The 26,278-nt window shown below is 37.9% G+C and overlaps 1 protein-coding gene across 1 annotated transcript in view; it reads left to right on the plus strand.

The window, feature by feature from the left end:
- sbf2 (SET binding factor 2) overlaps positions 1-26,278 on the plus strand; it is an 82,262-nt gene that overhangs the window by 5,904 nt on the left and 50,080 nt on the right. The window contains 2 exon segments of the mRNA XM_054608553.1: positions 7,585-7,670; positions 25,254-25,391. Coding sequence (XP_054464528.1) covers positions 7,585-7,670; positions 25,254-25,391 — 224 coding nt within the window.

Here is a 26,278-nt window from a genome sequence, read left to right on the forward strand (position 1 = left end):
GTCTCTGTTATTATCTCAGCTCTTAGTCCAAAAGGCAATATTTTGTGGGGGAAAAAAAAGGTGTTAAAATCACAATGTGGTTTTATCTAACAAAATATTATGCTTCAATCCATACTTGTTGGCGTATAGCCTTTAAAACATTTCAACTGCGGTAAACCGGTGTTTACTTTTCCCGCATGCACTTGTATTGACAGGGCGGTCTAACAGCACCTTAAATTACTTTTATATAACCACATAACAATAGAATACTACCTTGCCTTTTTTGGTAAGCTACAACTCTGGTAAAGCATAGAAAAACGAAGGGAAAAGGACAAAGAAAGGAACAGAAAATAATGCAAAATTCATAACAGGCATTGCATAATTGAATATCGTTCTTTTATCATGGGCATTTGAGGACCATTATCGTGGCCAAACAATATCGCGTTGAACGATAATCTTGACATAAAGTTCAAGCCTACTGTTGAGGTCAAATGTCAGTTCTTGTATTATTTAAGCATCAACAGGCTGCTTGCAGTTAGCAAGGTGTCACATTAATGTTGTTTCTGAGAGTGAGATGGCAAATGTGGGATTGATTCACTCCTATACAGATTTAATTTTCTGCCTCCAGTGATTCTTTTCTTTAGAAATCAAAATTTGGCAGCTTCTCGTTTGGATTCAGACTTTGTGGTTAGAGGCATCCAGACCACAATGGTGTAGTTCCTTTTTCCTGTTGCAGGGTTTGAAAACACATATAGGGAAACTCCACTGGCTACAGTTACACTTCACTCAGTCTGTTGATAAGGTGTCGTACTATCAGAGCTTTGTGATTTCTATGGCTATTCAAATTATGATAAAGTTCATGTCAGTAATCATTTTAGTCACAACACTTTAAGAGGAGAAATAACGTGACAGATGGAATCTGGCACGCACGTGAACTGCCGATTGATTACACAGTTTAATGTTAACCATCACAGTCTGAAATAAAGTTTCCCTGACGATCGTTATCCGATAATATTCAGTTAAATACACGATCAGGACATCGGCATTCATGCTTTTCTAGTCGCTGATCTCTCATAAAGTTACATTGTAAACAACCGATCAGTGTTTAAACTGACAGGAGGAGAACAAAGGTTCAGTTCAGTTACATTACGATGTGTTCAGGCTCTGTTCAGTGTTCAAAATTAGTTTTGGGCAAATGTAAATTGTAACGTTCTTCACATGTAATCTCGTAAAATGTAGTTTTGGTGATTAACTTGAATAAACATCCTTGAAGTTTTCAAAGCAACATAAAATAGATATTAGAGATGAATTATGACCTTTTAAACTCCTAACACTACCTCTTAGCAGCTTATAATACATTATTTAAACTACTAATGACAAGATTTATTTTAGACCATGAAATTACAATTTTTTTCTTTCCTTCTTATTAGAATGGTGTGTTTTTATGAAGAAAAAATTCTATAAATAACATAGAATTTTTTATGGTTTAGACGGACCCCATGATCCGATCTGTGATACGATTGAGTTTTATGATCCAGTTCATCACTACTTTAAGCTCATTAAAATGAACTCAGTCTGAATGTGTTGAACACAGACATTGTTCTTAACTCAGATTCGTCTGTCAAAATGTGTAGTTTGTGTGGTATTTTCATTATTTGCTTTTCTTCGCTGATGTGTTTTTCTTCCGACCCAACATTTTGACCTGGACATGACTTTAAGATAGCGTCCATATTTTACATATTTCCTGCCCTGCAGCTGTTTTTGGACACTGGAAAGCTTTTTGAATTTGATATTTAAGATATCATTTGTTTTAAGATACCCTTTTCATTTGTTTGCATACCATCCATCTTCCATTGCTTATCCAGTTAGGGGTCGCGGGGTGCCCGATCCCAGCTGTTGCCATACACCCTGGAAACCTATTACTTTGCATACCATCCACTCAAAACAACCACATCAGTTAAGTTTCATGATGATGCTTGAGACCAACCCAGGTTTTTTCTATGCCACAACCATGATCTTAAGAGGAAAAATCTGCTCTCATATATAATTTACAAATGTAGTTTTAATGTATGCATTTAAGACAGTCCTCAAGCTAAACAGAGGAGGCACTGAGGTGATGATGACAATCAGACAAATGGAGCTGATCCATACACTGGAATACGCTCCATATGCTGGAATAAAGAAAAATATGGTATGTCCTTTCCTGGAATGTAGCCACATTGTCTAATGCACAGCTGGAAGCTCTACATTCAAAGCATTGGGAAATATGTCAAAAATTGATATGATCGCAAAGAGCAGATCACTAATCCTGTGTTGATGTGACATCCTCAATCTCTCAATGACTGAAATAGCTTAATATAAATTCTGTTTTGGGGTGGATTTCCCCTTTAAACTCGGGTCTGGAGAGTGGATTGTAGGAAAGTGAATAAGCTAGATCTGTGAACTTCTTTCCAGATCAGTGCACCTGTGTGCACAACTGGGCCAAAATCAGGTTAGAGGCTGACGTGAATGTGACGTCAACTCCACTGGTGTCCTGTCCATACAAGGAAAAATAAGCATTTGGATGATTTAATCAACGGAAACATCAAGAAGATTTATCAAGAAGATGAATTAAACACTTTTTCACCAAGAGGAGAAACATCTGCTCTAATCAAGAAAGACTAACAACTTTTTCTCTGTGGTTTTTCACTTTTTATTGAGACTATACTAAATCACACAACTCAGTGAAAAATGATTAGGTTCATTTAATCTTTCCAAGTGGCTGAAGTCTAATATCTGTATGTGTGTGTTGACGTGACTTGCAGTTATGGCCCCAGTAGGATTGCTAAGTCAGAACATAAGCTCAGAGTTTATCTGCAAAATTTTTCCAAAAAGAATTCAGCAAATATCAAAACATTTATTACATTATTTATTTAACTTTTTGAAAATTGCTTTGAATAATATATATATATATATATATATATATATATATATATATATATATATATATATATATATATATAAGCAATTTTTTTAACATGCCAGTATTGCATTGGGATCAACTGGTGCCAGCTTGAAAAACTCTTATCAGTCCATTTATTGTTTTTACCGTCAATATATGGCAGAATGCTGGGTGTCATTTTAAATTTAGACTTGAAATTTACCAATATGGAACCAACATATATGACTCCCCTGAAAAGGCCTGGGTTGATGCCTATTTTGTATTATTTTTGTTTTAAATCTAAAACAATTTTCAGAATTTGTATAAAACATTGTCTTTTTTAAATGCCGTACGCATGCTTCTCATCATCAAGCAAATCATTGGTCCTTTTTTAACACTAGAACAAACCACCAGGAAACCTGATAAATAATGTTAACCACTAATGGAGTTCGAATATTTTATATCTGAGTCATATTTAGGTTGTGTTTTATTAGCTGTCTCATGACCTAGAACTGGCCACAAAGCTATGTAAGAATCAGTGGGTATCATGGTATCAGTTAACACGTGGTCTCAACTACTGGTGAATTTAGTTTCTTTATTTTCATAATAAGGTAATGTTTATGAATCCCACAACAGTTCACATAAATATATGTACGCACTTAGTAAGAGGGAGCCTGTGCATAGAAATGTAAAAGAGGTCAAGTGTTTTTACCGGACTGTGCAAATCTCTAACGGCTGGTTAGCCTTATAGTTGTTCCTTCGTTACTGTTCCTGATAAATATCCCCCTGAAGCCATTTCTGGAAATAACCAAGATGTTTATATATATATATATATATATATATATATATATATAGATATAGATGTATAGATATAGATGTATAGATATATAGATATATAGATGTATAGATGTAGGTTTTCCAGATATCTATCGTATTTCATTTAAAAGCGTAAAAACATTACAGTTATTCCAGCTGTACCACACACAGGTTGTGCTGCATTGAGCTGGAAATGAGCCAAGCTCTTAAACATGCACACGCGTGCCGTGGGCTTGGACAGGTTTTTGTTGTTTAAATAGCTTCTGCCAAAAACTAAGAAATGCATAAACTTGATTTTGGGCTCCATCTCCCTCCCCTTTTGCAAGCGGATGTTCGAATTAGCATGTACTCTTCAGGCCTGGCTTCTATTATCCTCATGACGGGGCTCTTTATAGTTATCAGGGGGGTAGTATTTGAAAAGCATGGCTTGTTTTAATACAAGAGTGCTTCCTCGTGGAATGTGAGGAATTCTGTCATTTATTTTCCTCTGCGGTTGAAAATTTGAACTTGGAGCACTCGAAGCATGTGATTTCAATTAGAAGAGCTGTAAAGACCTGAAGACACGTAGCGGTCAGACACACTGGTGTTCTACTAGGCGCTCTGCTTGCCTCTACAGGTTAAGAAAGGCAAAAGTATAACCATCCTATAGCTCCCTTCTGTTTAAATAAACATACACTCCCCAAACCAAGACCAATCACCACTTAAGCCTTATAGCCTCATCAACATTCATTTGTCCCTCTCTTTGACAGAGCTGTATGTTTCAATGAGTTGTTACATTACATTACATTACATTACAGTCATTTAGCAGACGCTTTTATCCAAAGCGACTTACAGGAAGTGTATTCAACATAGGTATTCAAGAGAACTACTAGTCACTAGAAGTCATAAGTGCATCTCCTTTCTTAAACAAGCATCTTAAAGCATAAGCCAGAGCAAAAGTATAGTGCAGAGGCAAATTACTACTACTACGAGTTGTTGACAGCAGGCTTGGGGCACTTGGAGCAGGAGGACGGCTGAGGACTGCATTACATTATGATGATGTCAAGCACTTCATTGTCATGTATTTCTCAATTTTTTTTAGCATCTTGCCTCCTATGTGGATGGTATTTGACCCTTTTGGCTAAACTGTGACACGGGGGCTTCATGAGCAGTCTGCTAAGTAGTTTTCTGAGTCATGGCATTTGCCTGTGTTGAGATAGGACTCCCCACAGAGATTATAATGACAGTTGTCTGCATAGGAAATGCCAAAAATCTTTAAGGGGATGATTTTTATTGTAAATGGCCGTACGTGACCTCCACAAATGGTGATAAAGCTGCTGTTAACAGGCATTCTCAAGCGCCAGCAAGACTCAACGTACATTAAAATAGATTTATTCCTTTAGATATTTATGGGTTAGCATTCATATTAGCTTAGATATGTCCTGGCTCTTTACAAAAACACAAACACACTTGGATAGCCAGTCATACTATAGTAGAGCTGCAAGCCCAGCAATAGCACAGGCACAAACACATAATGTTCTGACTGTCAAAGGACCACTAGCCTCCCTGTCTTGACGTAACAGTCGCTGCTCATAGTTTGTTAGCTTTTGACTACCAGCGCCGCGAGAATGCACATTCCTATTCATGCGCATTCCTATTCATGCGCATTCCTATTCATGCTACACTTTTCCGTCCTCTGTGTCCTCAGACTTTAATGCGATACAGATTTTCTTAGTAGTAGTAGTGTCTCTGTATGCCTGTTTTTATTGGAGATTTTTTTTATAGTTTAGAGCCAAAGTTGTTGGTAACAATTGATGTTTAAAAGGCGCATGCATGTTTTAGTTATGTTGGTTTTGGCTTGTGTCCAAACGTGTTATTCTAGTTTTTTTACTTTCTGAGTGGGAGTAAACCCAAATGCTGTTTAGCTCAGCATTAAATGGTGAGCTATTTTGCAGTTAGTAAAATCCATGTGTGTTGTTTGATATAAACAGATGATCGAGATTCTAAAAAACAAAGTATCTACAGCATATGTGACTCTTCAACAAAGTTAGTACGGCGGATAAATAGAAAGTGTGTCCTTGCTGTCAAAGAGTGACTCAAAGTTTAGAATAACGTTGAGATGAAGTCATTGGGTCAAATAACGTAGTGTGACAAAGAGCATATTGAGAAACAGATCTTTAAGTGCTTTTTTTGGCATGTAAAATTAGGATTTTTTTTCTTAAATTAGAAACGGTTCACATTTGTTAGCTTTCCAGATTGCTGAACAACAATGTTGCAGTCATATATCAACTCCTAAATACATATTGTATTATGCTTGCACTCATGTTAACATGAATTATTACATCCAATTGAGGTTTCAGAGTTTTGCAAGACTCCGCCATATGGGGTCCTGAAGGAAATCTATGAGGGAGTTATTTCACTGGTAAAGCTTTCGATGGTCAACCTCGCAAACCTGTGTTCACTACACCTGCTATAAATCAGTATCCAGCTGTCTGTCTGTCTCGGCTCTTCAAATACTACTACATACTGTAGGTGTGTATGGCTTTGTGTTACATTATGTACTGTACGTATACAGTACAAACTCTTAAGACTTTGTATTACAGTTGCGCTTTGTTCCTTTTGGTTAAACTTCCACCCCAGTGATCGCTCGTCATAGCATTATCACAAAAAAATGAAAGGCCTTTCTTTCTGTTTAGTGGTTCAAGTCCCATATCTCACACTTTTGACCGCATTCCTCCTGACACATCTTGAGTTTATCAGTCCAACCAGGATCTTACTCAGGATTGTTTTGTGGTTATTTTTGCCCAAATTTACTGAAAGTGCACTGACTTTGTTAAAAAATTGCAGTGCAATTTAGCAAAGCAGTTTTTTTAAGTCATCTTATTTTTTGTTAAAGTGCAGAAATGATTAAGTACCAGTGGTTCCGAATTGTATCATTACAGCAATAAACTGCAGTGATTGAAGATTTTGGAAGCATTGTTCATTTTTGGCAGAAACTATATGGGATATAAACAAATAATGCTGGATGCAGTTGAATTAGTTTTTACAAGGGGGGTTGCAGGGGTTTATTTAATCCAATCCCTGATACTTTCATCTTCATTCATTTGATTTCTTTGACTGTTTATTTCAGTGTTATGTTTTTCTTAATTTTGCTCTTTCATCATGTCTAGGTCTCTTAGTTTTGTTTCAGTTAAGCTTTTTTCTAGAATTCCTCTTTCCAACTAAAAATGAACAGAAATATTTTCTGTGTAACTGCTTTTCTTCCTGTTTTTTTTTTTTTTTTAAAGTGGACTCAGAAAAAGTCAATCCGCTTCACTTTTAAATCACTTTACCACTTTTCTTAGAAGTATATGGATGACTTTTTAAAAGTGAGAAGCAAATAGGAGACTTATGTTGGGAACCCCGGCTACATGCTCTCTACATGTTTATTTTGTTATGTTGAAACATGTCCTCCCTTTGTCTTTTTTTTTTTTAAATTAAGTCATCTTTAATCAAACCTATTAGATAGATTTAAATTAACATACAGTGAAATTAACTGTCACATCATTAAAATCTGTTCAGACTTAAGTTTGCTTTGTTTTTACTCATGTCTTTGTCCATTACTTAACTGTGAGTCGGGATGTAAATCAGAATGAATCTGAAAGAAAATTCAAAAACATTGACCCTGAGATGCAAGCCCTTAAAATAAAAAGTGTCAGCCGACCAGTGCAATATTTATGCTAGAGCTGCATCAGCTCTACACATTGTTTATGGAGTTTAACTGACATATTTTAATTGGCTTATTTAAGATTGGTTATATTGCTCTTAATATAAAAAACATGCAAAGTTCTACATGCCATGATGATGCTACTAATCCGCACTGACAGATGTTCATGTCTTTTTACCTGCAGGTTCAGGGGAGGGATGTGGAAAGATCATTCAGCGATTCCCCAAGAAGGACTGGGAGGGAACGGCGTTTCCTCAGGGGGTGGAAATGGTGAGTGATAACAGCCTCCTACAAAATCAAAATAACGCTTAGTTATCACCTGGGTATTTAAATTACACTATTCAAGTGAAACACAGGAACACAAAGATGCCCAAAGGTTAGCTCTAACACAAAAAATGCATTTGAATCAAATATGGTCGGGTCATATTGGATATGTTTTGGAGGTAAATAGTGTACTTTTAACCTGCTACATTTATTTGACAATATTAGTCACTAACTACTTTTGCAATTTTTCCAATGCAAAATGTAAGTCAGCTAATAAACTTTGATGTATTACTAATTAGTATATCATTATTAAGTGTATAAAGTAGTTAAAATTAGCTCCTACTTTACAAGCTGCAACATTAAAGTGATGAACACATTGATGCATCTGTAGTTATAATCCAATCATGTCGTGTATATTATTCTTAAATGGGCCATTCTGCATAATGAGTATTTGATATGAGTATATTTTGATGCTATTGGTTTTATACTTTTACTAAATTGAATATAGGAATTGCAAACTTTGCAAAGAAATTAAGAACCTTCTTCTTTTATTTTGAATTATTTGATGACTTGTAGAAATCAGTCCTGAAGCTCTTAGTATAATTGACAGACCAGGGACTCAATGGTCAAATAAATGTTGTGACTGGGGCCTTTGCTGTCTGCCGTGTAGACCAGTATCACAGCTTCATAATTGATGTTAGGAGAGCAGTTAATGTGTGATGTGAACAGGTTGTACAGTGTTTTTCTAGTTAGTGAGTGTCCTTTTCTTTACACCCCTTACCCATTACCAGCTTCCTGATTTGGTAGTTGAGAATGTTTTCTGTGTAAAATAGGAAATATGTGTCTCATAAAAGTTCTCTTGCATTTTCAGTGTCACAAAATGACAGATTATACCCCTAGGGAATTTTCATGTTATAAAAACATATTTGCCCTTTGGAGCTTGTGCAGCAGATATTGGCATTTCCTGTTTCAGATAAATTCATCAAGATTGTTTACTCAAACGTCTGTTTTAAACACTTTACATGTTCCCTAACTGGGAACCAGAATCCTTTTTTACAATATATCCAGCCTACTATCAAGAATATTAATGGACTAGCTGCTTCTCTTCTTGAGGGCGACCCAGGGGGTCTGTGACGGGGGGTCTGTTATCCTTATATGGACAATGCAATGGATGGACAAATATTTGCTTATCAGGGCTGGGAAAAACTGTCAATCCCTAGGGCAACATTAGCACTTAACAGTATCATACTGCACAGGACATTAGCGCCTGTGTGTTTTATCTGTTTTTCTTCATTTATATTGGCTACTGATGATAAGCTTTTAATGACCAAGCAGAATGGTTTTGGCAGTAGACAAGAAGGAAAACAGCAAAATTACTCTATATCCCAACACAGTACGTGATCCTTTGAAAAAACTAGCCAGCACATACTGTTGTCATCCGTATTTTTCTGCTCTCATCAATACATCGCTAAAATCTGGATAGAGGGTAGATTTACAAGATCCATGCTGTGCCAAAATAAATGTTGCATGTTTTCTACTTTGCAGGCATGTTTTGTGTTTGTTGGAGGTCATACTAGGCATGTAGTTTAGGAGCCAAGTGATGCAGGTGTTGAGGCCAACAAGTTGCATAATATGGGTCAGATATCTAAGCCAAGATAAATGGAGAGAGCTTATCTAAACAACATGCATTCTCCAACATCTTTTGTTAGATGAGGTCATTTATTTTTTCATTATATTTAGAATCCTTTTGTAAAAAGGCAAATTTAATATTAATTTGTAGACAGTATTTGCAGATTTATAAGTTTAACATTTAAGATGGGTTGGAAATATATTATTCTTGAATACATTTTTGTTTGCCTTTTAATAACTGATGAATGATGGCTAACAGTTCTTATAGCTGTAGATGAAATCTTTGGCTCTGTGGGGACGGAGTCAAAGAGATACTATTATACCTAACCCTTGTTTATGGTATTTATTGGCCAGTTGAGGACATGTGAGGCTGGTGTTCGGCACACACAGACATATTCTGGGTGGGTGGTTTGATGGCATGCTGGCGTCTTCCTGTGTACTCAATGAGTCTGTTGGTGTCCAGCAAGAATGTCTTGTTGTGAGTAATTGCTTAGAGACGAGCGGTGTGTCATACGGCAAAGCACGTTTCAAAGAATTTTGGAGACTGAATGTTTTTTTTTGTTAATATGTGGCACTGGTATTTAACCTCTCAGTGACTCTGAGGGATGTGCCGGTCTGTCTCTACTCTCTCTGCATCATCCCTCAAGTATCCTGGTTTCATAGAGTTAAAAATAGAAACACTGCCACAAGTTTAGCTAAATCTATTAGCTTAGTGTTTCCAGATGTCACTGAGGACCTGCATACCATTTTCTTTGTTGCACATGTGGGTGTGGGTGAATTTTTTGTATTCCATCTCGCTGAAGTGATCCCCCCAATGCTTCTTCATTATGTGTCAACCTAGACTGAAATTGAGACATACTGCAATCCCCAGAGTGCAAAGAAAGCACACAGCATGATGGTTCTGATTGAAGGCCGTAAGCCCGAGCTCAAACAAGAGGATGCATTCAATGCTAGGTCTTTTTGGGGAAATACCCCGCAAATTTGATGAAGCTGTTCTTCTGAGATAAAACTAAATGTATAAATATAGTATAGATTATTGGATAACATGCTAAACAAGATTCAGCTTCAGTTTTCACTATAAAAAATGCTCAGAGGACTGACTAAGGACAGGAAAGAGGGGGTTGTTCCAGAAATGAGCTTTCCTACTATGTGTTGTGTGACTAACTTTGGTCTAGAGCCAAATCACTGAAATTCCAGCTTTGAAGCTTTAATGAAGATACACCATAGTGTTTAACAGACCCACTAAGCAATTTGCATTTTGGCTCTGTTTGGGGCTGGTATGTAAACCGTTATTACTTGCAGATTTTCTCTACTCATTTACAAACACTAAGAAACACATCTGTAGAAAACAGTGGATGAAGCTGAGCACGAAAAGCATTTTGTGGTCACAACAGGCCCCCAGCGAACTAAATAACCACAGATGAGGAATGCAACCAAGAAAAAAAGCGTTTACAACTTGTGCTAGGAAAAATGTGTTTCTAATCTTTTCAGCCAAGTGATGATGATAGGAACCAGCTCAAGTCCTCATCTGTTATGGATGAGCCAGGTCTCTAGATGGAGTTCAGTAAGTTGTGCACATAGTACATTTCCATCACCTCTCCCTCCAGTGTGAAAACAAAACACACGATATACTGTAAACATCTTGACTTTACTTGATGTAGTCACATAGGAGGCTTATAATTTGCAAATTTTACCTTTACCAAGGCATGGCAACTGCATTTTTTATACATCAGGGCTATTAAATGTACTTTACATGGTATTAAAAATACAGCAAAGATAAAAGTCTTACAATTTAAAAAGTGCAAATATAGGCAATGGACACAAGAGATAGACATTTGGAAGTAAACTTGTATAGTTTAAATCAAGTAAAAGGGAAAAAATGATTTTTCTTAAAACAAAGCAAATACTCCCAAATTTAGTTGTACAATTTAGTATAATTTAAACAATGCAAAAAAAATTAAGATAAAAAAACACTTAGTTTTAAGTCATTACTTGGTACAGTAGGATATGTAAAACTGAAAAACAACTAAACAGAAGTACAATGGTTGAAGAGAAGTTTTAACTCAACAATCACTTGAAATTATTTCTTTATTCTGACTAGTATTGTTCTCATTTCTCTTTTTCTTTGGAACTACTATGATAAGCAGGACGTGGATCACGTGACGGATAAAAGTAGCTGAGCTGTGGCTTGCTAAAATGATAACAAAGACGTGAACAGTGGCTGTTTGTAATTTATTATTCATTTTAGATTATTTAATTATTTTATTGCTTTGACAGGGAGAGTCTTCATTTAGAAATTTCAAAACAGGTGTTTTTTCTGGCTTTAAGAAAAAAACATTACATTTTTTAAAGTTTGACATTCGCAGCCTTTATTTTGTTATTTACATTTAACGCCAAATAGTTTGTAGCAAAACATATAAATAAATAAAAAGTGAAAGTGCCACACAAATGTCAAAGGAATGCCTAGTATTACTTTGTTGTTTGGTGTTGTGTGGAGGTTTGTTTAATCACAAGCACCATTTGTTTAATGCTTAGAGTTTGTGAATGTTCATAACATCCGCTGTTTGTGGACAACATGTATTGGTATCAAATGTAGATTGGCGAGTTGGAGACTCTTCCTCTCTTATTTCTTTCTCCCTCATGTGCTCTTGTTACTTTCAGGCACGGTTTTCTTTCATGTTTAATAGGCTGAATTAATTGCAGGTATATAGTCCAAATTGTAGTAGACAACCAGATAAGTTTGTAACGGACCATTGTTGATCCATGATCCGTATGGATCCCCACTAATGGTTCTGCAAGGACACGGACCACGGATTAATGCATTTAACACCAGTTAAATGCATTTATTTGCATAATTGTTAATGCCAACAACAATTAAAAATTACCTTTTGTTATTTGTGTAGTTAAATGTCGCTGAACTAATTTATTACTTTATTACTGGTTGTAATATATATATATATATATATTTTTTTTTTTTTTTTTTATTATTTGTAAAGTTGTGAGTTAGATAAAGGGCTTTCACGATATTGATTTCACCACATGATTATCTTGGCCAACATAATTACAGATAACAATATTATCATGATATCTATTGGAGAAAAAAAAAGATGATGATGCTATCCATCAAATGATTTACTCTATTTATTGTGTTTTTGGCAAATGAATTACACTTAAAATACATGTGAAGGGATGTGGAGACTTACCATAACTCTACAAAAGAGTGCGCTGAATAATTTGCATTATATTATCATATGTGTATTATTTACAGTTTATCAATTTTACATTTTTTAAATATCATGGTTATTGTCAATACTGGTATATAGTGACACCCCTAGACAAATACTTAGAGTAATTAATAATCTCGATCTTTGCCATAACATTATTATATAGCTTATTTTGTCCTCACTTGTTCTAATATCAGAAATGGTCTCTCATTTATTATAAAACTTGTGCTCATTGCTCTGCCTTGAATCCAATGCCTAAATTTTGATTTAAAATCAAATAAAATATTTTTCAGAACGAAGCATAACTCCTTTAAAACTGCCTTATGCTGTACACATAACTTGACCACGCAATATTAGTTTGGTTGTGAAAAATGATTCTAAGAGTTGGGCTGTGAAACGGCATGTAATCCTTAAACAGAAATGGAAATCACCATAAACTGAAAATGATGAAAGTGGATTGGATAGCTGTTTATGTTCCTGCTTGGCTTGGCCTTTAGTCAGTAAGTGTATACACGCACGCACGCACGCACGCACGCACGCACGCACGCACACATATATATATATATATATATATATATATATATATATATATATATATATATATATATAAAAGCCTGAGAGGTCACACACATTCCAAAGCACTGCAAAGTTCAGTGTTGAACATGAGGGTCGGTCCATTACACGAACCAGCAGCAGTCTGTCAGCAGACTCATTCCTGCTGACTCCGCTTCAGTCACGTTCCCCAGCATGTAAACATAATGTCTCCTCTCATTATACATTTTGGAAAATTAGATTTGAGGTGCTGCAGCACAATCAGCTCTGCTAATATGTTGAAGACAAAGGCAGAGTATACAGTAAGAAGTTTAATATGGGAAACTGCTTTAATGCCACAAATCACTTTGAGCCGAGCAAAATGTTACACGACTGTTCAAAGAAAACAAGCAACTTGAGAGCATCATCCTGGGCTCTGATGGCAAATATTCTCTATTCTTTGAATGTTGATTGTTGCCGGCACGCATGTGAACCGCGGATTAATAAATCAATTTAACATTAACCATCACATATATATATGTATATTTGCTCTTTGATCAGATCTATGATCCTATCCCTGACTCTGATCAGTCATACGATCCGAACTGTGAGTTTTGTGATGAAAGATGGACATAAAAGATAATTGGCAGACTATCGGTAATGAAAATAACCCTTATATTATTTAATTAGGACTTAATTATGTTGCATTTTTTACAGCTATAATCGTGCATGCATTTTTTAATTTCCATTCGGATACCAAATACTTATAAACAATACATAAATTAATGAAGTTTTGCAGGTCAGAGATTTTTGAAAAAAATGTTGGTCGGCAGTTTGAGATTGACCTTTCTCAGCACACTTTTCCATTTGCCGCATGTTGTCCCTCGTTGACGCATTTCTAAGTTTGTTTTCAAAGTTTGAAGGCGTCTTGTTGTGTTTACCATCAGGTGTTTAAAAGGGAAAACAGTGGGAGTCTCAGCCTGATATTCAGACTGCTCTACTTTAAGTCTCACTTGTTGTGGCTGTGGGCGTTTTTGCTGCAGCACTGAACAATAGTAATCCTGTACTGGTCCAGTCCAACACACTGTGTGTGATGTGGGTTTTTGTTCCACTCAGTCAGCTAGGGAGGCAGAGTTGTTTCTCTGACCACATACCATGCCGGTCATTTGTTTTTCTGTCCCACTGCATGCTCAGATGTATACTGGTAGCCATAGTTGTTACTGAGAGAAAGACAGCTATACAGGTGGCCACCACAATGGCCAAAAACTAAAGCCAGTACGGAAGTGCCTTAAGATGCAGCCCTGCTAATGGCCACAGCATTCTTCAGTCTTCCTTTTTAATCAAAAGCCATTCAAAATGTATCTTAAAATGTTTTCCTAAAAGCATAAGGGTCTCAATAGCTAATTTCATTTTCAATATCTATCCTGGTGGTCTGTCAAAGCAGAGGTAGAGGTTTTTGAGTGTGTTTTCTTGTCTATCAATCTAAGATGTGGTGGCTTCTGCTCCTTCGTCCCTCCACAGCTCATTCAACACTCCGCTCCTTACCCAAATTTGAATTGTCTGACCCCAATTACTGCCAAGTTGGTGGTCAGTGGTAAACCCAAATTTAGTCTTCAAAACAAGCTTCCAAAGTGGGGTTGACATTACAGGCACTACTTTACTGCTTCTCTTCCATCTATAATTTTAAGGAAGAAAATGTCGTTCTGTAATACTCCCCAAAATGCTACTTTTTATGGATTTTCTCAAACCTGTTTCCTGTTTCTTATTTCCCCTTAAATAAATTTAATTACTGTGGCAGTGTGCCATTCGGTTAGTTGTAGGCTGAACCTCAGTTATAAGGAGTGTCCTTTTATATTTTTTCCAAACAGATTCATTCCATAAATCTTTAATGGCCATTGGAGGAGTTAGTACGCAGATGATTGTAACAGTATGTGTATAACGTCTTTTTGAAGGCTGAATGTTTTCCTATGGTAGTTTGTGCACTTGTTCGTATATTGCTTCTTCAAAATTCAACTGCTGAATAGGAATACAAGAGTCCCTCAACCCTCCAACCAAACACAAAAGCTCTTAGTTAGAAATAAATCACATGTACGCTAGGCTAACCAAAGGCTAGTTTATAAACCTGGGATTATTTAGAGTAAGGTTATTGTACTCTGCATTCGGTTCCAAGTAGACATTGTTTGACACAGTACATTCATAAAATCGAATAAACTGTAATTGCACCACTACTAAAACAGATACTGTGTATGTGTAATGCAAGCTAACACTCGTTCCTGTTTTTAATTTACAAGAAATTGTAGACATGAGATTGTAAAAAAAATGACCTCTCGGAGCCCAACTTCTGATGAAGGAATTTGACCTGACGTGACCAGACTGTAAACATTTGTAGCATTTCTCTAGAACTGTCTAGAATTTTGTCTTCTTGAACTCAGTTTTCCCCCCAAATCCCTGCTGTAATGAGGAACGTGACCGGCACTTCCAGGAAGGATGCTGAAGTTATTCAGAAAATGTGTAAACTACTGGTGCCATGTGTGTAGTTGATATGACTGCTTGAAAATTTAAATAGAAACGTTTGTAATATACATATTGTGTCAGAAAAAGAATAATTCAAGACTCCAGTATGATCCTCTGGACTAAGGTCAGTTTCAGTTTACTTGAGAAAAGAATTCAAGGATTCATTCATCTGGCCTTGTTCTCTGAGCAGAGTTGAGTAAGCAAATCATGACAAAGCTTAACTGTATTGTCAGTTTGAGGCTCTGTGCCAAACCAAGGACAGATGAAAGAATGTAATCTAATTGTATCACTTGATGAATCAACACAAGTGACCATAACTTGACATGTCGCGCTGCACGTCGTTCTTATGATGTTTGTAAAGCTATGGGAGAAAAACTAAACAGTGCATTCCAGATAGCAGGATGCCGTTCTAGCCGGCGGGGGGGGAGAGAATGGGATCATGTGTTTGTCAGGAAGATCCACACATGAGTAATCAATGCTTCGTGTGCCAGTGAAGCTAAACACATCAGGAAACAAAGCTGGAGCTGTCAAGCAGGACTTTCCAATGCTGAAAATGTGAGCTCACCAGGAAATGGGAATACACAGGATGAAATACAGCCACAGACGCTAGAGAACATACTCAAACTTTTAGATTAAGTACAATAGAGACTTTCTGTGTTACTGGTTTATTTTTCATATACGAGTTGTTTTGGGAATTACGTTTTTTCTTCCCGTGTTATTCTGTCATATACACTTGTATAATGTTATTTCCTGATAGACCAAAGCCTAAGAGTCCAAACAAACAAAAACATGAAAACAATGATGACAGGTGACTGTGGTCAGCCAGGAACTGGGCAGAAAACATGTAGTTGTGAACTGAAGCCAGTAGTGAGGTTAACAGGTCCAAGAGCTATGATTTTGGGATGACCTGGCTATCGTGGATATTTTCTCCCTCCCATCTAAAGAGCTCTAAAGTAACTCGCAACTGTTGAATGCTCTGCTGGCTGCTGCTGACACCAGGGCCAGTGGCCGGTTACATAACAACGTTTCTTACACCTACATACTTATTTGTCTAGGAATCCACATACTCATTGTCTTTATATATTGAATATCTGTCCTTGTCGGTCAAAGAGATTATATAATTTGCCTCTAAACTTCCAGTACTGGCTGATGCATGCAGATGTGCATGTCTTGTTTCAGATGTTCTCCTCGGTGTTGAGCCTCGTCAACAGGACTTGTCAACAACTTGTTAGTTGGAATGCTTCTCTTTTCCTGTTGTCATTGTAGACATAACATATGTCCAAACTGCTGTTAGCTTAGCCTGCTGGGTGTCAACTGACATTGCTGCCAATAAATGACATTTTCTGCAATACTAGTCAAACCTCATTAGGCACTTTGGGTGTGTGGAGAAGCATGTCCTCTTCATGGTTATAATCACATCTGTGACTAGGTGTTTTTGTGCTAAACCATGAATTTACATACCCAGCTCAGTGCGATGTGATCTCTCGCACCCTTGTTGATTTTTGAGAAATAAAGGTTGAGTAGGAACCATTTACAGTGCGAGTAACCACTTCTCCTTTTTTAATTTACTGGGTCCTCTTTCGGTCTCTTGGACATCAGTGTTACCATTCCACCAGAAATGTAGTTGCAGACGGCCCACTCAGACGGCCAGCTCCTCTTGTCAACTTCAGTCCAGTTTTCAGATATTTTGGGAACAAATGATTCACTTTGATAGTTTTTCAAATGTTAACTGTAAAAGCTTCAAAGAAATGGTGCCATGATGAAGTTCCAAATTCAGACATGTCACCATCATTATTTATATATAATATTAACATATTAAGTATTGAATGAACAAGTGTCCTGACATAGAACATTCTTTTAGAGATTTTTGTTTGAATCTTTGAGAGAAAGGGAGTTTGTTGTGAAACGTATTCCTCTGTGTTCATACACACTCAGATTCACATTTCTCCTCACACTGCATTGTATATTCAGAAGAGGAACTAAAGTTGTTGTGGTTTGAACTAAGCGTATCATGACCGTAGTGAGAACGAGGCCTATTGTGAATACAGTAACTGATTGAGAGCCCCCACAAGGAGGTGGAGGAAGCACCTGTTCCACAGGCAGGTCATTATCAGCCATTATCTTACAGTGCTCTAAAGGCCGGGGCTCAGTAGTCTGACGCAGGAACGCCATTGTGCTGATCTACAACCTCAGGACAAAGCTGTTTACCTTGCTCTTTCATTCATAACTCTACTTTCATGTCTACTTTTCACAGATAAAATAGAAAAACAACCATGATAACCTACCATCAGCTGATATAGGGAAAAAACTGTCTTTAGCAATGTGGTACTGATCAGAACTGATAAAATAAATATAATAGTGGACAAATAACCAAAATACTGCAGAAAATAACTTTTAGTCCCAAAAGTATAAATGTATAAACAATGTATCAAATTTAAAAGCTTTGCTTAAAGCCACTGTGTTGTATTGAAAATCTCAACTTCAGGGCCCCCTGTGATAATATCAAAAAAGACTGTTGCAGGCAGGAATGCCGCTAACTTTACACAGATCTGACCCAGGTACACTGCGTTTAGTCTGAACAGAGCATTAGGTGCCTTTGATTTTGTACTACATGTACTACAGATCCGTAGTCTAGTCACAAACAGGCAGAAGCAGGTGAAGTGTTCGAAGGCCAAATGCACAGCTGCATGCAGTCTGGGGTTGGAGGCCAGATGTGACCTTACAGCAGGTCCTGGGGAGGCATCATGGTACTTATCAGGGCGAAAGGGCAAACCTAAATCAGACGGAGCTCATCGCCTTGTCAAAAAGTTTGTTATTAGGAGAGGCACAAGCACAGACAAAGATAGATTATTGTAGGATAATTCCATAGTTTGATTTCAAAGTTGCACTGATGGACAAATTGTCATTGTACCATTTGATTCCCTTCTACTTCCATCTGCTTGAGGTAGCCTATCTCCTACAAAAAGACTCACTCATGTAATAGTGGAATAATGTAATAGTGTAAGTCAGTTACTTGTATAGTATTGCAGTGTGTTTCCTGATAAAATGTGACTTAGTACTAATTTGCATCACCACTTCAAATTCTGATAAAGCCTAATATTTAGTTTCATAAATATTTATCTCAAGCATACTGTTATAAACTGTTGTTGTAAATATTCAGTAGAACTACTGGTCCCGCTAAAAGTCTCCATCCTTTATTTACAACCCAAGTAGGACAGTTATGTTTTTTTAGTTTTTCACCCTGGCTGTCACGAATGCCAGAATCAGAAAGAGCTGTTATGGTCTGTTGGTGTCCGTTGTGATTTGGGAGAGAGATGGTACACGGCCTGTAATACTTTTACAGCTTGCTCACTACTGGCCTAAATTTTTTATTTTACTTGAACCTTGTGTTGGATCTTACAAAGTCTGGTTATCCATGTTCAACATAACATGTGCTGTCACTTATCTACCAATACTTTAGCTAAATTCATAATGGCTTACTGTGCAAAGCCCGCTGCAACACCAGAACTTTTATAAGAAGCTATGCTCATACATGACAGTCCTTCATAAACAGAAGTCATTGATTGTTTTGGGATAATGCCGTGAGCTATACACGGTTGACCTCAGCTCACTTCAGTTTTGACAGATTCAGGGACAGCAATCAGACAATTTATTAGATTATGCATATTTTTATTCTATTCTAGTGGTTTAAACATCAGTTTTACTGTTATCAAACAGTGCGGGGAAAATCCATGGACTTTTACTTGGAATCTAAGAGGGAATTTTTGTATTCTTGACTATATTTTCCAGCAGATTCATCCTTGAACTATTATTTAACTTGTTTATGCCTGGAAGGTATGGTGTTCGTTAACCTACTTTTGTCGAAACTGTCCCTCATTAAAGCACATTTAGTGTTTGGGACCTTCATGGCAGCCGTGACCAATACGCAGACGCTTCATGTTTGGTTTGAGGAGTACGGTTGAGAGATTTAATCTGACAGGAGATTTATTTATGCAAAGGAATGTCTGATTCTCTAAAGGGTCCTTTTTATTTGCCTCTTTACGCGTTTCTGTTTTCAAGTTGCATGTGGCCAACTGGCCGTATGTTTTTAATTTATGCTGTGTCTTGAAATAAACCCAAGTATTCGTCCTGAAGTAAACAAATTCTCCCAAGGGATGTTGGGGGTTCAGCAGAGTTGTCCTTCTGAGACTGTTGCTGGACTGTGCGTGACTGAAAAAAACCCTTTTGTCTTTGTACTAAAAATACATCTTTGAGTAGGTTCTTTTTCAGGTGTTACATTTCCTACACATATGGCATTTATGAAGTTCGTACAGTATAGTTTGGAATGTTTGCTTGATGACTCTTCCTGTCCTGCCTAACAAGACATTCTTTACTGTGGTCCATCTTAGTCATCTAAAAATATCTTTCTCTAAAACTAACCATATGTGCAAGATATTTCATAACAGATCAGTAAAGGGAAACCAGAATTGCTTGTGACATTGGGGATGAAGAGTTGAGGAATGGAAGTGGAGGGGAGATGTCACCACATTGCTCTGTGGTGGAGCCACGCTCTGGTTCAGTAAATTAACTTAATGCAACCACTGAATATAATTTGGATAACGGGGCTATTATGGTCATTTTGTTGACAGATTTGTTTCTTGTAATCATCAGGCTGACCTTGAGATGTTTGGGGAGTTGGGAGGGGGGAGGGGGGAGGTGTTTGTGCATTAATCCCGCTCGACTGGAGCAGCTTCCCCTCTTGTTTTGTTCTCTGCTCATCCTGCAGACCTGATAAAGCAGGAGGGCAGCACGCCATTGACCTTCTCACCCCCAGCCAGTCCCTTTTTTGTTCCCTGACACCTTGCTCTTCACTTTCCGTTATTGTGTTGTCTTCCTGGCGTGCGTCTCTTTCACATGAATGGGGAAAGAAGATTGAAGAGGATGATAGAAGCTCACTGTATAGTGCACATCTGTGGCCGTGTTTTCCTAACCACAATGTCTTGGTGCTAATTTAGGTGCAAACAAATGTCTATGATACTTACAGGTTTTGTTCAGCAAGATAATCTTCACAAATGAACACCACTTAAATTATTTTTGTTCATTCTGCAGAAGTAAAAGGTGAACGTTAGGCTGTAAACAAACCACCACATTTGGAAGCCACCACATATTTTAAAACGCTTCAAAATTCATGAGAGGGATATTTACTGACATATTTTATGTTTTAGAACAAAAGGTTTTAATCTCTTGAGCTTGTGTTAACCACAGACCCTCTTTCAGGCATTCAAACTAAAACCCATTAAAAAACCCATGTTTTAGGACGCTGTAACTTTGTGTTTTGTTTGTGGGATGTGTTACTTTGGTGCATGATTTAATTTGGCTGTTTAACACAAATGATGTCCCTCTCCAAAAGGATTTGCAGAATTGAGCTCATTTGTGGTTACGGAAACTCTTGAAATGTTTAATGACCCTTCAAAGTCTGTTCGTAAGTCCTACTATACTGTTGGTCTCTTTGTCCTGAGTCATCTTTAGTAATGGCTGCTGCCCCAGTTATATCTGGCCAGTGCCGGCCTGGGCAGGCATTAATGTCTTGTCACAATATAAGAATGCAGCCGTGTCCTGATCAGGCTCTGTCTCTGTGTGCTGTTTTATTTTCTTTTTATTGGGGGTGCTCACCAAACGCTCTGCTAAGCTGTTACAATGCTTAGCAGGTCAGACTGAAGATCCAGTGTCGCTGGCTGAGTAGGTGAATAACAGTGCAGTTGGGTGGGAGAGGATCATCCCAGTATGCAGCACATGATGTGATGCAGAGGGTTTAGCTGGAGGGCAGCAGTTTACTGGGATTTGACATTAATAGCAAGTGTGTCCCAGAGTTCCTTTGTCACGTGACTAGGATCTAATTCTGGAATAGGAGATGTCCTTTCTGTTTGCCATGTGCTTGTGTGTGTGTGTGTGTGTGTCCGTATAAAGGCAGTGTTTCCTACTGTACGTGTCCTTCTGTCCAGTGACATTCACTGTTTTTAAGACATATGACATATTTTTCTATTTTTTTTTTTTTTTTCTCTGCAGTTATCACTGTTTTTCATAGCGACCTATTGACCATTTTTGATAGTATTGCTTTTCCTTCCCTTTTTATTAACGCTTCAAAACCTTAAACATCCAATGTTTATCCAGTCTGCTTTCTAGGACTAGCCATGAGTTTATAGCCACACTGCATTCTGTGGTTAACTGAATTTCAAAGGGCATAATCTTTCAAGTTGGATGTTTAAACAAAATGCATGAGGATATTTTCTGTTTACACACACAGCTGTGCACAGTTAAATTCAGTTAGTTGAATTTGAATTTCCCTGCTTTTGTAGAAGCAGGTCATATTTGGTTTCAAATAGTTTATTCACAAATGTGAACAGCTTGGTGTAGGATTCATACTCACTTGTTGTCAACACTAAAATTCATGATTAGAGTCATAAGAGGATAATGTTGCTTTTTGTATGTTTTTCTAATTAATTTTATTGAACTGCCCCTTTTGTTAAGTCTTTATTGCATCCAGCTACTAGGTTTAGGCAAGACAATCATTCATCTTTTTGTTAGACAGCCATTAGTTGATTTAAAATGATGTCAGTAGTTTGACGGGTTGCAATGGTCTCTGAACAAAGTGAAGTTTACTCAACACTGAACTCCCTAAAGTGTCTTTGAACCTGCGCCAGCCCGCAAGTGTTTTTCTGCAGACCTACAGGCGAGATAACGGCTTAAAGGAAACACTGATTTAAGATCAGGGAAGTGAATTAATTGCGCCTCCTCGTGCTGTCTGAATGTCACTCTCCCTAACAATCAGATCTTCTCCCACACATGCATACACACATACAGAAGATACACACACACACACACACACACACACACACACACACACACACACACACACACACACACACACACACACACACACACACACACACACACACACAGGATGGTATACCTGTGATCTTCAGAGCTATGCATCTGTGAGCTATGCAGTCTCAAAGGTGTTTATCTCTTCTTTGACAACAATGAATGGCATAGTTGGAATAGTTTAGGACAGGATCACAGTTATCTGCACTTGTCCTTGATTCCTGTCTGGCCTGAGTGTACACACACACACACACACACACACGACACACACACACACACACACACACACACACACACACACACACACACACACACACACACACACACACACACACACCTCCCCTCAAAGCAAGTTTAACAGATTTCCTGCAGGCTATTGTATCTGCTGGAAGATGGTGGCATCCTGGTCCGATCCTCCAGGTTGAACAGGCCAAATACCCCCCCCCCCCTTTTCCTCTCTTCCTCTCTTAAGTCCCTTTCACACATGTCTATCCCTGAAATGTACAGGAAAATTTTCCTGCATGGGGTCATGTGTGAATGGGAGCGGGAATCAATATTCAGGGAAATCTGTAAATTTCCTACTGCAAGACTGAGAAACATTTCAGAGAAAACGCCGGTACGGCTGTGTTGTGAATCAAAGCAGTAACAAAACGGGGACAAGCAGATAAAGGGTTATGTCCGTCTGCCGAAAAACGCTTTCACGTGGAACGCGCAAACCAATCACAAGACTGCACTTATGACGTTTTTATTTTTTAAATCTGCAACCGGTTAAAGGATCGGCATTAGCACCACTGCTTTCACGGTTGATTTGACTTGTTTTGAAAACTTGTTGAATATTAAATACAGTACAAGAACATTAGCACTGGACAAGCCCGCCATGTTCCTGAAAATAATAAGAGATATCTTCTGCTGCGAACACGCACATCCAGCCTTGCCCCGTCTTCTTGTCCGTTTAGTTTTATGGTGGTTTGCAGACCTAAGTGTTGCATTACCACCATCTACTGGGCTGTCCCTTGACCCGTTGATTCCAGCATTGCTATTAAAAGTCCTAATCTCTGGCAATGGCTGAAAGATTATCCCAGTTGTTTACAGGGAACTATGCGTGAAAGAGGCTTTACTCCTCATTTCTCCCACTCTCCTTCTCTTCTCCTCCTTCTCTCTGCTGCTCTTCTTTTTCTCCCCAAGAGACGCTACCTCACCAGTATATTTGTCTTTGGCTGTACACAGATCCATCTATCCATCAATCCATCTGTTTTTGCCCTCACCCGCCCCTCCTTCACCCAGTCTCCCTCTTCCTCCATGTGTCCGCTGATCCCTTGTGTAACCCCCTGAGGAGCAGTCTAAACACCGTTCTCAGAGCCAGGGCCAGTTGGGCCTCCAGCAAAAACACAGCGAGACGAGACACAAACACTCTTCTCTCTGACGAAATGCCCGCCTGCCTTCCATATTTTGGCACTCTCTTCTTTAATATGTCTCTCAAATAATAATTCATACATTTTTCCTCACCATCTTTAATTTTTCTGGTTTTGAAATCATAGTTTTTTTTGTGAACCCATCTTACTGTGGCTGGTTTTACAATTGGTTTATAGAGACAAGTGTTAATGTGAAAGCATCATTTTTGTCAGTTCTATTGGTGTTTGACAACATACCTGTGAAACTGTCTATAAATTCAGTTTGCTGATGGGCTTTATAAGTAAAAACTGCATCATGAAAAAAAGCTTGTTTTTTCCCACATTTTGCAGATGTTGTCAGGATTGCTTCTGACTCATACTCATCCTTTGAGACTTTAAACCTGTTTGAAATGCTTTTTATTATAATAAAAGTCTTTCCGAGTGAAAGTGCCTTAAATTTTGCTAGAAATGGCTCTATTTTGTCATGCATTGAAAATTGTTGATTTCTGTGCTTCTTAAATTCTCAGAAAAACAATGTTACGGAATATGAATAATAGAATATTCCAAGAAGATAAAACAAAAACTTGACTTACTTGAGGGAAATCATAATACTTCATAGTTCAAGTCTGCATAACTCACTTTTATCCAATGATCAGCCAATACATTTGAGACTAAATCTTTAATGCAGACAGTCAGAATTCAATTGTTGATGAATAAAATATGTTCATTCTATGTATATCTGCTTTGTCTGTATTGTAATGTTACTCTGTTGGTGATTCCACACACAACATATATTGCAGGGATCCCTGCTCAGTTGCTCTTCTTGAGTTGTCCTTATCCAAAGCAGCTCAGAGGACTGAGGGTGTTGTTTGCTGTACACATTTTAAAACCGCTTAAGGCAAATTTGTGATATTGGGCTAAATAACCTCAATTTAATCTGCTCTACTAAAGTATAATCAGCTGTATATTGCTTAATTCCTGAGTATTTTTTATTTTTTTTCCGTCTTATTTAAGATGTTGCCTTTTATGATGTTAGTTAATGAGCTCAGGCAGTTTGACCTGGCACCTTCACTGATGACTTTAAAGTAAAATAAATAGTGAACATGGCACTTCCTGCTCTGACGAGCAGATATAATTGCTGCACTGAAACAGGACATCCTGTCTACGCTCTCTATGGGGGCATTGGGATTAGACTAGCTAGAGTAATATGATGATGCCCTGTCCATTTAAGGTGTGACTGTGTTACCGGCAGCAGAAAGTCTTAGGGGATATAGCAATCACTGAGCTTTTAACAATTTCAAATCTTTGACAATCCCAATGAAAATGTCTCTGAACTGATGAGAGCTTAAGTCACAGTAACAGTGTTCTGTATGTCATTTATTTGTGAATTGCTCTTAATGATAATCTCATTTAATGGTATTTTGTTAAATATCTTTCAGTTCTGCCAGCCTGGAGGGTGGAGGCTGTCCAGGGACAGGAAAGCACCCACCTTCTTCACCGTTGTGCTGACCGATATCGATTCAGACCGACACTACTGCTCCTGCCTCACTTTCTACGAAGCTGAGGTCAATCTCCAGGTAAAACTGCATACACAAACACAAACACCCGAGGTATAGTACTTTTGAGGATTAAACTGTCCTCAAACTGGTTTCTTAGAGTGAACTTTGAGCTGTTTTCATTCATTCATTCATTCATTCATTCATGTGTTTATTCTCTCTAATAGCTTGATGTTTTCAGGGTCACAGGAAGCTGTATCTTATCCCAGAATAAAGGAAATGTTTTAAGTCCGTCAGAGGGCCAACACAGCCAATTACAGTCATACAGTCTTCAGCCCCCCTACTGTACAGCTGTTTAAGGACTGTTGGAGTAAACAGGAGTGCCACAAAACACACAAACCATCTAATAACATGTTACTGTGCGGGAACAGTGCTAGCTGCTAAGCCACTACGCTAGGCTCATTAACGATGTAGTAAAATCTGTAAGCACAAATATTTCGCTTTGTCACTCTATTAAACATCCCTGCAACACATCTTTGTGAGCAGCTGGCTTCTCATCCTCCTTATGAAGCTCCTTATAAGATCTTCTCTATGATAACCCTGAGTTTCACCGACTCATATGACGAGCTTGAAGTTCATCTTCGTGTGTCTCTCTCGTGACTCTTAGCAGCCACTGGGATATCTAGGTTGGGCATTGTGATGGTTCTTATTTTCTGTTTAAGGTTTACTGTTTTGGGTTTTTTACAGACTTTGACACTTTTTAACTTGTAGGTCGTGTGCGTGATGTCTTCAAGAATTTGAGGCATTAGAAAACAAAAAGGCTGCTAACAAATTGTGAGCAGGGACGCTGATATCAAAGGGAACATGGGGCTGTGCTCTCCTCCAGCGCCTTTCATTTGATTTACTCATGCATACAAGATTGTTTTTGATTGCACATTACTGGTCACGCAGCACAAATGTTCAAAAAA

The sequence above is a fragment of the Anoplopoma fimbria genome, chromosome 2 (assembly GCF_027596085.1).
Source record: "Anoplopoma fimbria isolate UVic2021 breed Golden Eagle Sablefish chromosome 2, Afim_UVic_2022, whole genome shotgun sequence".
NCBI classification, from domain to species: Eukaryota; Metazoa; Chordata; class Actinopteri; order Perciformes; family Anoplopomatidae; genus Anoplopoma; species Anoplopoma fimbria.